This window comes from Myotis daubentonii, chromosome 2, assembly GCF_963259705.1.
Source record: "Myotis daubentonii chromosome 2, mMyoDau2.1, whole genome shotgun sequence".
Classification (NCBI taxonomy): domain Eukaryota; kingdom Metazoa; phylum Chordata; class Mammalia; order Chiroptera; family Vespertilionidae; genus Myotis; species Myotis daubentonii.
In genome coordinates, this window is record NC_081841.1 from 44,352,898 (window position 1) to 44,370,917 (window position 18,020).

Consider the following 18,020-nt stretch of genomic DNA (forward strand, 5'->3'; position numbering starts at 1 on the left):
TTGTGCGAGGGGGCCGGGGCCGGGGGGCCTCGCGGGAGTGGCGGCGGGCGGGCTGGCGGGCGGGCGTTTTCCGCGACGGGACTTGGGGTCTCCCGCTGCATTGGAATCGGGGAGCAGCTGTGCCTCTGCGGTGGAGGGTGGACAGACACAGTGGAGTTTGGAAAAAAAAGCCAAGTGTTAAGTCTGAGCTATATACAGTTCGCGTCTCTTGAGCGCCTTAGTCTGCAAGAAGGGGACTGAACGGGGTCACTGAAGTGACCCCAGAAATGTTAGGAAGTCGGTAAATTTTACTGAATGTGTTCGACGCATCCACTTCGGTATTAGGCATTTTTGAGAGCTACAAAAAAAAAAAAATGCAAAAACAGGCATTTTTTTTTACCCCCCCCTCCCCCCCCTGCTGGCCGATATCTTAATCCAGTTGGGGAGACTTGGATTCGGGAATGACTCACCTTGAGTACTGGTATGGACAGATGTTGAACTTCTCGGCACCTTTTTTTCCTTCCTGTATCAATCTATAATGGGCACACCACTGCTTTTTTTTTTTTTTTTTCCTAAGAGGATGTATACAGGCCCAGCATTCCTACAGAAAAATCAGAAAATAATACAAGGTAGTTTATACTAAACTTCTACCCACCAGCACACACAGACCAGGCCTCTCACCACTCCATGGGAGCCTGCGTGGCAGCAGCCTGGAACCCAGAGCCTTTCCCGGAGCCGGCACGATCCGGACGGAAGCCGATGCCGCACAGAGCGCCCGAGGTGCGACCCAGCCAGGACGCAGCTGCCTTTTGAGAGGCCCGCATGCCTCCGCGTCCCCCCGGGACCGCCGGGACTCATTCTCTTGGCAGACTTGTGGCCAGCCAAAACTGCCATGCTCCACATCCCCGTTATCCTTGGTTACCGCCCGAGATGTAAGCCCCTTCGGTCTCCTCCGCGCCCCCGCCCCGTCCCCGTGCTGCTTGGTGCTTCCCCTCCCGTGGTTTAGACTGTCACTGCTGCTCTCTCCTTTTTATTTCTGCATTTCACCTCTCAACACAGCTGAGCTCTCTGAAACCTCTATTCCCTCCTTAACCAACTCTTTTTTACATCGTCACTTTATGGAAATTCTACTTCATCTCTTGACTTTACCTCACACTTGGCTTTCCCCCTCCAGCCCTTTCAATGGAGCTTTACTCTGACACTTGCTTTTGAGGTTGGGTGATGGCTCTAGCCACGTTGAGCTGATGTAACTCTCTCAAATACTTTTCTTCTCTCTCTCGGACATTTTGTTTTACCCTGATCTCTTTCTGGATAATTTCTGTGACTGCTACAGATCACTTTCTCTGAGGGGTGTTCCCTGACTTCCCATGGACAGAGTTAGATACCCTAGCCATGCGTTAAGTGCCCTTTACCTCCCTTATCATTGCCTTTATCTCATGTATCCTAATTGCTTGTCTCTCTGCCTTTTCCACTAAGGTAGGTTGTGGGGGAGAGGCTGTATTTTTGTAACTCTGGTGCTTGATAGACAGTCAGATATTTCTGGAATGATTGCAATGCTCCAGGTACAGTCCCATAAGTCAGGCAGTGGACTGTTATTTCCAGACTTTACATCCAAGAGCCATTCAAAGAGGGTCATCTGCTACTCAGGTACAGCTCATTGTGATTGTGTGATCCCAGTGTTGCCATAGCTTCCAGTTTTTTCAAGGAAAGTTGGAAATGCAGTTGTTTTTTAAAGTGATATCTCCCATTTTTAAGTTTTGTCAATGGGATAAAATTTTATTAAAAAAATACACACCACAACACAAAACTTGGGCCTATCAGTCACATGTGGCCTATTAGTCAACAGTTTGGATTCTGTTTTAAGTGTTGTTGGGTGTAGAAGTGGGCATTGTGGAGACTAACAGATTTTGCACTGAGCTTTTGATGGATAGTTGGAAGTTGAATGAGAAAATGGAAAGAGGTATTCCAGTTTGGGAACTATGTCAAACACCTCCAGGTTAGTGTGTGTTTTTCTGTGGCAGAGCGATTAGGCTGGCATTAATCCTTTTGGAGAGAACAGGAGGTTAAGTGAAATGGTAGAGGGAGCATATGGAGGGCAGAGAATAAGAAACTATTTGGATTCTTTTTTTTTTTTTTTTTTAATATATTTTATTGATTTTTTACAGAGAGGAAGGGAGAGAGATAGAGAGTTAGAAACATCGATCAGCTGCCTCCTGCACATCTCCTATTGGGGATGTGCCCGCAACCCAGGTACATGCCCTTGACCGGAATCGAACCCGGGACCCTTCAGTCCGCAGGCCGAAGCTCTATCCACTGAGCCAAACCGGTTTCGGCAACTATTTGGATTCTTGATTAGGGAAACTTCAGATATGAATGAGGTATTAGCAAAGTGAATTGCTTGTCTTTTCTTAAGAGTGAAATGGAGAGTAAAAGACTGGAAAGAGGCTGGCCAATTAGGACTCTAACTTTCATGTAGATAATGAAATAAGATTTAGATTTGTAAATACTGTGTATAAGCAAACATCTGGTATTTTGTCTAACTTATGTAATTTTAGTTATTTGATAACTACAATGGACAATTAAGAATCTTCTAAGTTTTTAATACAGTATGGTGGGTCTTATAAAAGAAGTATCCTTAAAGCAGTGGTTCTCAACCTTCTGGCCCTTTAAATACAGTTCCTCATGTTGTGACCCAACCATAAAATTATTTTTGTTGCTACTTCATAACTGTAATGTTGTGAATTATAATGTAAATATCTGATATGCAGGATGGTCTTAGGCGACCCCTGTGAAAGGGTCATTCGACTGCCAAAGGGGTCGTGACCCACAGGTTGAGAACCGCTGCCTTAAAGCATTGAAAAGTCAAGTACAGTGAGGCCTTGACTTACGAGTTTAATTCGTTCCATGATGGAGCTTGTAACTCAAATTACTCGTATGTCAAATCAAAAAGTGAACGAGTGAGACACGTGATGCTGGGCTGATGTTGTGGTGTTCACTGTGAGGTTCGCTGCGCCAACTAGCGGTGGGGTTTCTGAAGCTGGCTCGTAACCCGAATTTTAGCTCGCAACTCAAAGCAAAAAATCGGCCGAGAGACGGCTTGTATCTCCAAAAACTCGTTAGTCGGGACACTCGTAAGTCAAGGCCCCACTGTAACTTGTGAAACTAGTAGAGAATGCAGTACTTTCACAGTTCTAAGTCACATGGCTCATTATGAAGCAGTCAGTGGTCTCCTTTTCTCTAACACCATGTCTCCCTCCCTCCCTCGCTCCCTCCCTCCCTCACTCCCCCCCACCCCAGGGGTTCATGCTAGGGCTTCTACTGGCAACAGGCAGTTTAGAAAGCTGGGTATTTATTTGGATTTACAGTCATTGGCAAAGCTCAGTCCTCTTGGAGGCGGCTGGAGTAGTGGCCTCCTGGAGCCTGCTAACCTCTCTCTCTTAATCCATCTTGTTTACTGGCAGGATAATCTTCTGGAATGCCATTTTGCCCCCAACTTCATTTTCAGGCTTATAAGCCTTCAGTGAACTCTAATTTTTTAGTATGTTGTGCCATTTAATGCCCTTGAATTTGTTCTCTCTCTCCTTCCCTGTTTCGTTGTGAAGCAGTGTAATATGATGGATAGGGTGTGGGCTTCAAAGTCATACAGGCCTGAGTCTGATCCCAGGCTCCATTTGGCTCTGGAATTTGAGCTTTTCAGAGCCTCCATGTTTTATCTGGAATGGGAGGAATAATACCTACTTCAGGGGAGGAAATGAAAGCTTGTTGAATGCCAATCAGGGCTATTTCCTACTCCTTTGCAATGTGCATCTTCTGTTTTTGTCAGTTGCAGCTTTCTTATGTACATGTTGTTTTCCCTAATTCCTTTCCCTTTTCTTAGCTTCTGTTATTTCCTGCATTTATCTTTCTCTGAACACTAAACTATGATTAATTCTTGTAGATACTTTGTTATATTTTGATCATTTTAATTGGCATCAATGTTAGTTTTTTCCCCGAACTTTAAATAAGTATGCTCTAAAATTAATTTGTAATTTAGTTGTCTGGAATTTTAAACATTTTCAGTTGAAATAGTATTAGGTAGTTTTTAGTTCAAGACAGCTCTTAAAAACTTCTTGATTCAATTTAGTATGTGAGGAATATGTTTACCTTCTTTTAGATCAGTACATCTACTCCTGAGATAAGATTTTTAAAAAGTGTCAGGGTCCCAGCCAGGCCAATTATATAGGGATTTCAGAGAATAGGGCCTAGACCAGTGAAGGCGAACCTTTTGAGCTCGGCGTGTCAGCATTTTGAAAAAACCTAACTTAACTCTGGTGCTGTGTCACATATAGAAATTTTTTGATATTTGCAACCATAGTAAAACAAAGATTTATATTTTTGATATTTATTTTATATATTTAAATGCCATTTAACAAAGAAAAATCAACCAAAAAAATGAGTTCGCATGTCACTCGAACATGCGTGTCATAGGCTCGCCATCACTGACCTAGACACTGGTATTTCTTTAAGGCTCTTTAGATAGTAATAATATGTAGCCAAGGTTCAGAATCCCTGCTTTTGGTGCTAGACCTAAAGGATTCTCATCAATACCTTTTGCTTAAAAATGAAATGGCACGGGTGTCATGGAAAGTGTGAAAGGAACCATAATCTAATAGTGCTCATTGGAAGTTTTCTGGATAATTGAAAGATACAAAGTAATATTAATGTTTTCCAGAATGGCTCATGTGGTGGTCATCAATATTATGTTTATTTATTTGGCCAGTATTTAATAAGTACTTCTGCTAAGTAAGAGAGGTGCACAGTCATTTACTTTGCAGTGATATTTAGTTTCGGAAAGAGAAGAGGAAGAAAAGTAAATTGAAAATAATTTGATATAATAGTATTATAGATAGGTGCTTTAAGAGGCCCAAAGAAGGAACAACTTTATTCTTTGTAAAGAGTATAAGAAACACAATAAAATGAACGGGACACAGCAAAAGCAGTCCTAAGAGGGAAATTTATATCATTATAGGCCTACCTCAAGAAACAAACAAAAAACCAACTCAAATAAACAATCCAACTTTACACTTAAAGGAACTAGAAAGAGAACAACAAACAAAGCCCAAAGTGAGAAGGAGAAAGAATATAAAGATCAGAGCAGAAATAAACAAAATAGAGTCTAAAGAACAATACAAAAGATTAATGAAACCAAAGCTGGTTCTTTGAAAAGACAAGACTGACAAACCTTAACCAGACCTCATCAAGAAAAAAGGAGAGAGGACCCAATTAAATAAAATCAGAAACGAAAGAGAAGTAACAGCTGACACCAAAGAAATACAAATGATTATAAGAAAATATAAAATATGGACAATATGGATGAAATGGATAAATTACTAGAACATACAATCTTCCAAAACTCAATCAGGAAGAATCAGAAAATATGAATAGAAAGATTATAACTAATGAAATGGAAATAGTAATCAGAACATTCCCAACAAGCAAAAGTACTGGCTTCCCAGGTGAATTTTACTAAGTATTCAAGAAGAACTAACATCTGTCCTTCTTAAGCTATTAGAAAAAAATTCAAGAGGAGAGAGGCTCATTTTATGAGGCCAGCATTATCCTAATTCCAAACCAGATAAAGACACTACAAAGAAAGAAAATTATAGGCCAATATCCCTGATGAACACAGATGCTAAAATCTCAATAAAATATTAGCAAACTGGATCCAGCAATATATTAAAAAGATCATATGTCATGATCAAGTGGGTTTTATTCTGGTGTTGCAAGGTTGGTTCAATATCCGCAAATCCGTTAACGTGATACACCACATAAAATCAAGGAGAAAAACCACATGATCATATCAATAATCTAGAAAAAGATTTGATAAAAATCTGGCACTCTTTTATGATAAAATCTCTCAGCAAAGTGGGAATAAAGGGAACATACCTCAATGTAATAAAGGCCATATATGACAAACCTCAGCCAACATAATTCTCAATGAGAAAAAACTACACAAGTGTTTCCCTTAAGATCAGTAACAAGACAGATGTCTATTTCACCACTTTTTTTTTTTTTTAACAGAATGAGACTTTTGTTTTTATTACTCAAAAAAGCTTCATTTTTTAACTTATTTAGCTTTCTGACTCTGTGCTTGTGCCTTCAACACTTTCACAACGATTTTCTGCTCCTCAATAAGGAAAGCACGCTTGATCCTGTCCCGGACACATTTAGCACACATGGATCCACCGTAGGCTCTGCTGACGTGTTTTCTCGTCTTAGGCAACCTGATTAGAACTTTAGGTCTCACAGCACGAACTCCGCAAAGTCGGCCTGGGCACACGCCACATGCAGATTTGGGTGCTTTCCCAACCTTCTTGGTATGAAGGTAAACAATCCTATTACCAGGGGTTCGGGACAGCCTGGTTTTGTTGGAGGCTGTGTAGTAGGACAGCCTCCGACAGTATGTCAAACGCTGGACCATGGTGAATACCTAAACACAAGTCACCGTCCCCGGAAGAGGAAAAGGAAAGCGCTTGCCTATTTCACCACTCTTATTCAACGTAGTATTGAAAGTCCTAGCTATATCAGTCAGACAAGAAGAGATAAAAGGCATCCAAATTGGAAAGGAAGAAGTAAAACTGTCATTATTTGCAGATGACATGATATTGTATATAGAGAACCCTAAAGATTCCACCAAAACTACTAGAACTGATAAATGAATTCAATAAAGTAGCAGGATACAAATATATCTGGAAGTCAGATGCATTTTTATACACCAATAATAAACTGTTGGAAAAGGAAACTATCTTCACTTACAATTGCATAAAAAACAACCTAGAAATAAATTTAACCAAGGATGCAAAAGACCTGTACTCAGAAAATTATAAAACATTAGTGGCCCAGTGCACGGATTTGTTCACATTGAAAGGAAATTAATTAGAAGGAAGATTTGTGCGGTAATTACGTTACTGCAAAACATTGCATGTCAAAATAGTATATATAAAACTAGAGGCCCAGTCCACGAAATTTGTGCATGGGTAGGGTCGCTAGGCTTGGCCAGTGATCAGGGCTGATCAGGGCCTACTGGCTGCCAGCCAGGGCCTTCCTTCCTCAGCTGCCGGCTGGGGTCTTCATTCTGCGCTGCCCCCTGGTGGTCAGCGCATTATCATAGCGAGCGATCAAACTCCCAGCTGAACTCCCGAGGGGACACTTCCCACATTAGCCTTTTATATATATAGATCCTATCTAATAAAAGAGAAACATGGTAATTAGCGTAAGACCGCTACCCTTCCCATTGGCTAATCAGAGCAATATGCAAATTAACTGCCAGCCAAGATGGCTGCCGGCAGCCAGGCAGCTTGAAACTTACATGAGGCTTTCTTGCTTCAGTGACGGAGGAAACCAACGTTCCCGCCTGCCTTGCTGGCCTCTGAGCCTGCAGTTTGAAACATTGTAACAAATATAGAAGCTAAACAAAACACCAGAAACCTGCTTTCAGCGAGCCGGGATCTCAGAGCTGGAGTTATACATTGTTTCGATTATAGAACCCAAACAAACCAGATACCTGCTTTCAGCAGCGGAGGCCTAAGAGCTGGAGCCTCAGAGCTAAAGCTGGCCCAGAATAAAAAAAAAAAGAAAAAAAGGAGAAGTTGGGAGCTTCTGTCACCTGCCAGCCTGAAAACAGCCCTCAGCCCCTCACCCAGACTGGCCAGGCACCCCAGTGGGGACCCCCACCCTGATCCAGGACACCCTTCAGGGCAAACCAGCCGGCCCCCACCTGTGCACCAGGCCTCTATCCTATATAGTAAAAGGGTAATATGCCTCCCAGCACCGGGATCAGCGGAGCCGCGAGGCCTCCCTCACTGGGATCAGCATGACAGGGGGCAATGCCCAAATCTCCTGATCGCCCTGCGGCTCTGTGTGTGACAGGGGGCGGGGCCACAACCTCCCTATCTGCCCTGCTCTGTTCGTGACAGGGGAAGGCGCCCCAACCCCCTGATCAGCCCTGCTCTGTGCCTGATAGCGGGGAGCTCCCCAACCCCCTAATCGCCCTGCGGCTCTGTGTGTGACAGGGTGTGGTGCCCCAACCCCCTGATCGGCCCTGCTCTGTGTGTGACAGGGTGCGGCGCCCAACCCCCGCCCCCCCCTCCCACGGGCCCTGCTGTGTGTGTGACGGGGTAGAGCCATAACCTCCCCATCGGCTCTGCCCTGAGTGACAGAGTGCGGCACCCCAACCCCCTGATCCACCCTGCACTGTGTGTGACAGGGGGCGGTGCCCCAACCCCCTGATCGACCCTGCTCTGTGCGTGACAGGGTACGGAGCCCCAACCCCCCTGATGGGCCCTGCTCTGTGAGTGACAGGGGGCAGCACCCCAACCCCCTGATTGTCCTTGCTCTGTGCGTGGCAGGGGTTGGCGCCGCAACCTCCTCATCTACCCAGCCTTGAGTGTGACAGGGGGCGGTGCCCCAACCACCCAATCAGCCCTATCCTGAGCGTGACTGAGGGTGGTATCGCAACCTCCCGATCCGCCCTGCTCTGTGCATGACAGGGGCGGCGCCCCAACTCCCCAATGGGCCCTGCTCTGAGCCCAAGCAGGGGTTGCACCTAGGGATTGGGCCTGCCCTCTGCCACCCGGGAGCTGGCCTAAGCCAGCAGGTCGTTATCTTCCGAGGGGTCCCAGACTGCAAGAGGGCACAGGCCGGGCTGAGGGGCCCCCCCTTTTCCCCGAGTGCACAAATTTTTGTGCACCGGGCCTCTAGTAGTAGTATAAAATTAAAACACATGCGATTGGCACCAGTGAGAGCTTTATATGTATTGTGCATGCAGTAGTCAATGTTTATTTTTAGATTGCCAGTGTATGTCATATGTACCAGATGGTCGGACGGACGTATGGTTGGTCACTTAGCCTTTTATATATATATATATATAGATTGAAGAAAGAACCTGAAGACACAAATAAGTGGCAGCATCTGCTGTGTTCATGGATAGGGAGAATTAATATCATTAAAATGTCCATACTAGCTCTTCCCAGCCTGTACCAAGCCATGGGCATCTCTTGGGACAACTGGCATAAGCCCTACAAGACCAGGAGCAAGAGAAAGCCCTACCAATAGAAGTGAAAATATGAGCTGAGATACCCTGCTGCCAACACAAAGATTGAACTCTACCACATACACATAATCTGCATGTGGGGAGGCAACAAGAAGTACTGAGCCTTGAGGCGGGGTGTGGGCAACTTCTGGGGCTCCAAGTGTTGTACATACAAAACAAGGATTATTGATGTTGTTTACAGTGCATCCAGTAATGAACTGATCTGCACCAGGAGCTTAGTAAAGAATTGCATTGTGCTAATTGACAGGACAATGTACCCACTATGCACTGCCCCTGGGCCACAAAAAGGGGGCCAAGCTGACTTAGGAGGAGGAAGAGCTTTTAAACAAAAATCGACCAAAGAAAATTCAGAAAACCTGATCAAAGGGGAAAGAATGCCAAAATGAGCAGTCTTCTCAAGAAGCTGTTTCAGCAGGGCAAACTTCTGGCATGCATTGCTTCAAGATCAGGCCAGTGTGGCTGCACAGATGATTATGTGCTAGAGGGCAAGGAGCTAGAGTTTTCTGTGGGAAATCGAGGCCTGGAAAGGCAAATAAATCCTCTTCCCTCCTATCTTAGCTCATGTAATAAAGGTGTTCGTTAAAAAAAAAAAAAATTTCATACTACCTAAGGCAATCTATAGATTCAATGCAATTCATATCAAGATACCGATGGCGTGTTTCACAAAACTAGAAAAGATATTCCAAAACTTTATGTGGAACCACAAAAGACCCCAAATTGCCACAGCAATCTTGAAGATGAACAAAGTTGGAGGAATCATGCCACCTGATATCAAACTAGACTACAAGGCCATAGTAATAAAAATGGCATGGTACCAGCATAAAAACAGACATATAAGTCAATGGAATGGAATAGAGAGCCCAGAAATAACCCCACACCTTTATGGATTTCTTTTTTTTTCTTTTTCTTTTTTCTTAGAATGGAAGGGGGGAGGGAGCTTTCTATTTTCTTTAAAAGAAAATTTCAAAATTGGAAGAAGAATTGCATTAATCATTCTTTTTTTTCTTTTGGCCATTTACTTTTTTTTTTTTTTTCCTTTAGTATCTCTGGAAAATACTTGTGTTGGAAAGTAGTCATTTACTCCTTCATCTTCTCTATTATTGCCTAATAACAAAAAAAATCATAATTCTTTGGTTTCTTTTTTATCCTATAGTGGCTCACAGAAGAGATGAAATGTGGTCTGAGGGACGACATGACTACGAAAGGCTTCCAAGAGAACGAGCACCTCCTCGAAATCACCCCAATGTAAGTTCCTTCTTCATGTAGAATAATTGAAAACCTAGAGTCTAAGTCATTTTGGTACACCACAGCTAGGCCTCTTAACAAAATCTTCAAGGGCCAAAAATTTACCATTCTAGGTTGAAATATAAATAGATTAAGCTTATATTTTAAAAGTTAAAAGTGTGAAAGTAAAAGTCAGCATTTTATTTATTTAGAAAATCCCTACTTTATATTTCCTGCTTATATTTCTAAAATGAAGCGTTTATATTTGTGAAGAAAATTTTAGGTTTAGTAAAGGTCAGTCCATCACTTCACAAAGTATTTAAGCGTCTGTTCCTGTTATTGGCTGACACCTATTTTTCTATATTCTTAAAAATGTTTGCAAATTGGATATATGAAATTCTAAAGTAGGGGCACATCAGGAGCAGGCGGGCAGGCAGCTTCTGGTATGCTGTCTTACTGCTTGTCTCTTTGTGGCTCTGGGAGTTGGAAGTTTGAATCAGGTCTTTTCTCAAGGAGCTTGCTATTTTGCTTATTCCTATTTTCCCAGCAATATATCCAGTACGTGGCATATAGTAAGGAGTTCAATGTTTATTGACTAAATATATGCACTCCGCCAAATCCTATATGGAAACCCAAGGGAGGGTTTGAGGAAGGTCAAGAAGCCGTCAATCTTAAGCTTTTGCACAGGCCCATTATAAGCACCGGGAGATTGGGCTTGTGGGCTGGATAGAGTATGGATATATTTGTTTATGTATTAGCTGTTTATTACTTATATGTTACAAGTAAATCCTATAACCCATTCAGATGGGTGGTGTTACCTTTAAAATTGTCATTTGGCCTAGGTTACAGCTTAGGTTGGGATTGATCTAAAATGATTTAAGATGGAAAAAATGAAGAGACTTACCATATATCTTTCAGAATGAGCAGACTTAATTATTACCATACTAGGGGCCCGGTGCACGAAATTCGTGCACTGGGTGTGTGTGGGGGGGGAGTGTCCCTCAGCCCAGCCTGTCCCCTCTCACATACTGGGAGCCCTCAGGCGTTGACCCCCATGACCCTCCAATCCAAGGATCGGCCCCTTGCCCAGGCCTGACGCCTCTGACAGAGGTGTCAGGCCTGGGCAGGGGACCCTCATTTCCCCCCCATCACTGCTTCTGCCCCCAGCCCAGGCCTGACGCCTCCGCCAGAGGTGTCAGGCTTGGACAGGGGACCCCCATCTCCCCCTGATCACTGGCTCTGGTCCCCGCCCAGGCCTGAGGCCTCTGGCCCAGGAATCATGCCTGGGCAGGGGACCCCCATCTCCCTCTGATCGCTTGCTCCACCCCCCGCCCAAGCCTGACACCTCTGACCCAGGCTTTAGGCCTGCGCAAGGGGATCATCATATCCCCCCAATCCCCGGCTCAGCCCCCCGCCCAGGCCTGATGCCTCGGCCAGAGGAGTTGACCCTCATCACCCTCCGATCACCAAACACCGGGTCGGCCCCTTGACCAGGCCTGAGGCCTCCGGCAGAGGTGTCAGGCCTGGGCAGGGGACCCCCAGCTCCCCGCGGTTGCAGGCTCCGCCCCTGCACAGGCCTAACGCCTCTGGCCTAGGCGTCTGGCCCGGGCAGTGGGGATCTGCAGTGGCAGCGGGGGGCGCCGCGATCACACGGGCTCCGCCCCTGCCCCTGCAGGATGCCTCTGGTCTAGGCGTCCGGCCCGGGCAGCGGGGACCCGCAGCTGCAGCGGCCCCGCGATCGTGGGCTCCGCTTTAGGCCCAGGCAAGGGACCCCTAGCTCCCGGGACTGCCAGCTTCGACCTGCCAGCTTCGACCGTGCCCAGCTCCCATCGCTGGCTCCACCCCTACTTCCTGCTATCACTGGCCAGGGCGGCAAAAGCGCCTGATTCTCCGATCATGGCTGGGGGGCAGGGCAAAGGCGGCCTCAGGGCCGCCTTTGCCCTGCCCCCCAGCTCTTAGCTCCCCCCTGGGTTTCTTCCTGCTTTCCCTTTCGCCTCCCTGCATTGTGCCTACATGTGCAAATTAACCGCCATCTTGTTGGCAGTTAACTGCCAATCTTAGTTGGCAGTTAACTGCCAATCATAGTTGGCAGTTAATTTGCATATAGCCCTGATTAGCCAATGAAAAGGGTATCGTCGGACGCCAATTACCATTTTTCTCTTTTATTAGTGTAGATGTGATTTCTTTTTAAGTTATTATATAGACTTTATGTTTCTAATCAAAATCCCAATTTTTAAATTTTTTTCAACTTGATAAAAATATTTTATAGTTTACCTAGAAGAACAAACAAGTGATATCGATAAACATGATGTAGGACAAATGCAGGGATGGGAAAAAGGATGCTTTTTACATTTTTTTTATTTTTTAGAACCCCTGCCTGTACAAGGATGTATCCCATTACGAATTTATTTTTCAAAGTTAATTAAAAGGATTTTTGGTGGGATTATGCCACCAGTTGGATATATAGTTGGGTTATACTTTGTTTCAGTTTTTGGGTATTGCCCTTTTTCTTTTCTAATTCTTTTTTTTTTTTTTAATTTAACACATTTAGATGGTTCCAAATTATAAAATAAGGTACAAAGAGGGGTAACTTATTTTATTATTTAAAAAATTATTTTATTGATATCAGAGAGGAAGGGAGAGGCAGAGATAGAAACATCAGTGATGAGAGAGAAACATTGATTGGCTGCCTCCTGTGTGTCCCCTACTGGGGATCAAGCTCACAACCCGGGCATGGGCCCTTGACCGGAATCAAACCCAGGACCTTTCAGTCTGCAGGCTGATGCCCTATCCACTGAGCCAAACCTGCCAGGGCGGGGATCACTTACTTTAAACGGTAATTTACTATAATTTTATATTTACCTAGTGCCTGCTTACTACAAATGAAAGATTTTATGTATGAACTTCTGAATCTTCAAAGCAATACTTAGTGTTGAATGGTACAACATTTATAGAACCTCGTAGAATGTTTTTAGATACCATAAAATATAAGCAGGATTTATGTACAGGGATATAATTTCAGATAATGGGAACCACTCATGCTGAAATTAGGGAAGAAGTTATGATATAAACCTTAAATACACCATTCTGCATTATGTATGCATGCTATATTATATCATAGAACATATTTCAGTAAAAGTTGGCTTAAAAAGCTATTAAGACTGGAAGCAGAGAGATACGCCAGGAGGCTATTGCTAGGCAGAGGAGCTGGGGAAAAGTATTAAGATGGGATTAATCAGTTATATCAGTGTCATGAAGACCAGTTAGAAGGGCCCTCCAGTTCTTCAGTTAGATTAATGTGTGAGAATGGATTTGAGAAAGTTCATATCTAATAGCCATTGTTGTTCTCTGAAGTAAGAGGTAGCAAGATCACCTATTCAAAGTTGAGGAGGTGGAGGAACACTTGAGTTCAGCACTGAAGCTTTGGAGTAAACGTTACAAATATCTTCTGAGTAGGAGTGTTTAATAAGATTTGCTGAGGACTTTGTGCACCGTAAGTTTTATACCTAAGAAGCCCAGATTAGAAATGAGGAAAGCAAGTTGTATTGAAGATTGCAAGTTGAGTGGTTGACCCAGGGAGATAAGGATATTGAAGGTTCTGACCCAGAGAATTATGGAGGTAATATATTATGTGATATGGACTGTTTAAGAAAGGGAGTCAGGCAGTGAGAGGGAAGGTGGATTGAAAGAAATGAGGGGTTGAGGAACAAGAAAAGCTTAGTGAGCTTGAAGACAGGGTGTCGCAGAAAGATAAGGCAATTGCTAATTTAGAGTGTAGAGTTTTCAAGACAGAACAGTTCTGGGTGATTAATATTCGATGTATAGTGGTAAGGGACAGAAGGTGGGTGAAGGTAATTGGCGTTGAGATCGAGAAAACTTTAAGGCTAGATTTTTGGACCAGAGATTTAGATTAGAGGCGCTAAATCCTTCTTATACATTAAAATCACCTAGGGAGCTCTTAAATATCTATCTATGGGCCCCATTCCAGATAATCTACACTAATAAAAGACAAACATGCAAATTGACCATACCTTCGCTGCACCTTAAGCCACGCCCACCAGCCAATCAGAGCGACCATATGCAAATTAACCCAACTAAGATGGCAGCCGGCAGCCATGCAGCTGAAGCAAACAGGAGGCTTGCTTGCCCCAGTGATGGAGGGAGCCAAGCTTCCCGCATGGCAGCTGGCTCTGAGCTCCACTCAGGCAACAATGTTTCAATTATAGAAGATAAATCCCAGAATAAAAAAATTAAAAAAAAGGAGAGGCTGGGAGCTTTCGTCGCTGGGGGGCTTGGCCAGCCTGAAAACGGCCCTCAGTCCCTCACCCAGACGGGCCAGGCACCCCAGTGGGGACCCCCCACCCTAAAGGGGGTGTGGCCAGCCTGAAAACAGCCATCAGCCCCTCACCCAGGCTGGCCAAACCTCCATGGGGTGAGGGTCCCCACTGGGGGGGGGCTTGACCAGCCTGCAAACAGCCATTAGCCCTTCACGTAGGCTGGCCAGGCACACCAGTGGGGACCTCCACCCTGAAGGGGGTGTGACCAGCCTGCAAACACCCATCAGCCCCTCACCCAGGCTGGCCAGGCACCCCATCGGGACCCCCACCCTGATCTGGGACACCCTTCAGGGCAAACCAGGCAGCCCCCACCCATGCACCAAGCCTCTATCCTATATAATAAAAGGGTAATATGCAAAATGACCCTAACTGTTGTGGTCCAGGCCCAGTAGGTCCAGGGGTTCCCACAGGTGTGGACAGAATTGGTGAAGAATAAAGGACACGGAGGCTGCGTTCAGTTGATCAGCAGCCTAGTCAGGTTCTCTAGTCAGGCTCTCCAGCCAGGTTCTGTGTCTTATCGTCTTGTTACATCTGTATTTATACCAGTTGATTTTAATCCTATCAATTTCTATTCTAAAGGTTAGGGCGTTTCTTATCTCCATTCCAGTGAGTAAAGATTATGTAGCTTAAGCGTGATTGTTCATAGTTAAAGTGATTAACTACCTGCCTGGCACTTAGGGGTTTTATTCCCTTCCTAACTTCAGGGAAAAATCCCTACCTGGGGAAACAACCTTTCTCGGAGAGGTGACCTTGGTTAAAAAACATAGTGCCAAGAAGGGGAGCAAACATATTAAGAACAGTATGCTATATATGCCAGGTCCCTTGAAACATATGCTGTGCAGATGTTTCTTCCCTGCAGCAACTGTGTCAAGCAACAAGGATGGACCGGCTTCCGGCACCTAACAGCAGAACGACTGGGAATGACTGGTCACTATTACACACACTGACCACCAGGGGGCAGACACTCAATGCAGTAGCTGCCCCCTGGTGGTCAGTGCGCTCCCACAGGGGGAGCTCTGCTTAGCCACAAGCCAGGCTGATGGCAGCCAGTACAGCAGTGGTGGTGGGAGCCTCTCCCACCTCCTCAGCAGCACTAAGGATGTCAGACTACAGCTTAGGCCTGCTCCCCACTGGCAAGTGGACATCCCCCGAGGGTTTCCAGGCTGCCAGAGGGATGTCTGACTGCCAGCTTGGGACCGGGCCTAAGCCAGCAGGTGATCATCCCCCGAGAGATCCCAGACTGTGAAGGACACAGGCCGGGCTGAGGACTTCCACCCCAACCCCCCCAGATGCACAAATTTTTGTGCACCGGGCCTCTAGTTAAGTCATAATTATCTGCAGGTAGGATCTGGACATCAGTGTTTAAAAGTTCATCAGGTGATTCTTATATGAAGAGTTAAGAAATTCAGATTGTAGATGAACAATGATGTCACTTATATCAGGTGTTGAAGTAAAGATCACAGGTTGATGGAAGTCCTCAATTAATGAGGACATGTAATTGGTAATTTAGAGTGTAGTAAAATCTGCACAAACCAAAAGCATTTTCTTTTTATCCACTTTTGTATGTATATATGTGAAACAGAGCCTCTTTTCCTTGGTAAAATAATTTCAACAGCAATAAGCAGAGAGATGTTTTATTTATTTATATTTTTACTTTAAAAAAAAATCTTTATTGTTGAAAGTATTACATAGGTCCTCCTTTTCCCCCCATTAATCTCTTCCAGCCCACTCCCGTCCTCCCTCTGCCCAGACCCTCACTACCCCATTGTCTATGTACACGGGTTATGCATATATGTTTATGAGTTCATATATGCATAACCACCCTCCCCTGCCTTTTCTCTGAGGTTCAACGGTCTGTTCAAGCTTCTATGACTCTGGGTCTATTTTTGATCATCAGTTTATTTGGTTCATTAGATTCCACATATGAGTGAGATCGTGAGATAAGTTTTATACCACAATTGCCCTTGATGTCATAGTAGCTATACTCAACTATCTCTAACTGCCCAATGGGAAATCTTACTTAAGTTCTCTAGCTACTTGGTTTCTCTTAGGGGGGAAGAGCATAGATTGCTTTTCTCCTTTTGAGAGCACAGAACATGCCCAGACCTTATACAGGTCTCCTTTTTTTTCCTTTTTATTCCAGTAGATTGGTCTCCCCATCCCCCTAATCAGCCTCTCCTAATTTATAAATCCTTTAGTATTCCCATATTCCCCCTCCTCAAGACTCAGATTCATTTTTTTCCCAGTGAACTGGGCCTTATTTTGGTTAGTAACATACAGCCTTTCTTTTCCCTCAATATGTTATGTACTCCTTTGATGGCTCTTGGGAATTATGCCTTCTATGTTACACCTACATTTTAGTTAAATAAAACATAGGTTCTTAACCTTTTTTGTGTGCCATGGATCCCCTTAGCAGCCTGGTGAAGTATATGGAGCCCTTCTCAGAACCACTTATTTGAAGATAATGAACTATTAAAAACCAAATTTGTGATGTAGTATATGTACTTCGTTGGTAGGTCAATCAATCATTAAATATCAAGAGCTAGTGGTAGGAGTTTTATTGCAGTATTTCAAAGTAGTGATGAGTGTAAATGATATTTTGAGATATTTGCAATAGCAGTAATTTGATATATAAATATCTGACTTCTGTTAGTGATGACGCACAAATACTGCTATTGTGTTTGTTGCCTATATTTAGGTGAAAGAGTAATTTTATATTCACATCTGCTTTCATGGTCTCAACTGAATCCTTGGGTTAAAGTGATAAGTGACCCTAAAACTAGAAATGTAACTCAATCAAGTTATAATTTCTGACTGGATTTAATAAAAACATAGCTTAAAAGTTTTAAAATAGTTTCTTACAATGCAGAGATTATCTAATATTACCTTAAAAACTATATTGTTATATCATATTGACATGTGCAAGAATGTTCACAAGCAGCATTATCCATAATAATTCCAAAATGGCAACAATCTGAATGTCTAGTAGTAGAATGGATAAATTAATTTACAACCGTACAGCAATGAGAATGAATGGAATTTTGCCAAATGCAACAGCATGTGTGAATCTCACAAGGATGATACTGAAAGAAAGAAGCCATACACAAGAGTATATTCTGTGTGTTTTCTTTTATATAATGTGTCAAAACTGGCAAAACTAGTCAGGAAAGTGGTTACATTTGGGAAGACAAAGGTAGTGATTGGGAGACAGCATGGGAAGGCTTTTGCCTTGCTAGGGATGTTCAGTTTCTTGATCTGAGTAGTAATTGCACAGTTTGATTAACTGAAGAGAATTTATCCAGGAGTGTATTTGTGATTTGTATACTTTTTTGTGTATATGTCATATCTCAATAAAAATTTCACTTAAATTTTGAAAAAGTATATTATTA

The 18,020-nt window shown here is 43.8% G+C and overlaps 2 protein-coding genes and 1 pseudogene across 9 annotated transcripts in view; 2 read left to right on the plus strand and 1 right to left on the minus strand.

Moving 5' to 3' along the window:
- The window catches only part of PPHLN1 (periphilin 1), a 113,797-nt gene that overhangs the window by 732 nt on the left and 95,045 nt on the right, over window positions 1–18,020 (plus strand). For 6 of the 8 annotated variants that reach the window (XM_059682588.1, XM_059682589.1, XM_059682590.1 and 3 more), the window contains one exon: window positions 10,224–10,315. In XM_059682588.1, coding sequence (XP_059538571.1) covers window positions 10,224–10,315 — 92 coding nt within the window. Of the gene's footprint in view, window positions 1–637; window positions 912–10,223; window positions 10,316–18,020 lie in introns of all 8 variants that reach the window. The other 2 variants (XM_059682594.1, XM_059682595.1) reach the window with 1 other exon arrangement.
- On the minus strand, window positions 6,021–6,489 carry LOC132227472 (large ribosomal subunit protein eL34-like). Its single transcript, XM_059682611.1, has one exon. The coding sequence runs from the start codon at window positions 6,437–6,439 to the stop codon at window positions 6,086–6,088; it is 354 nt and encodes a 117-aa protein (XP_059538594.1). The 5' UTR covers window positions 6,440–6,489; the 3' UTR covers window positions 6,021–6,085.
- LOC132226088 (small ribosomal subunit protein eS8-like) lies at window positions 8,902–9,656 on the plus strand (annotated as a pseudogene).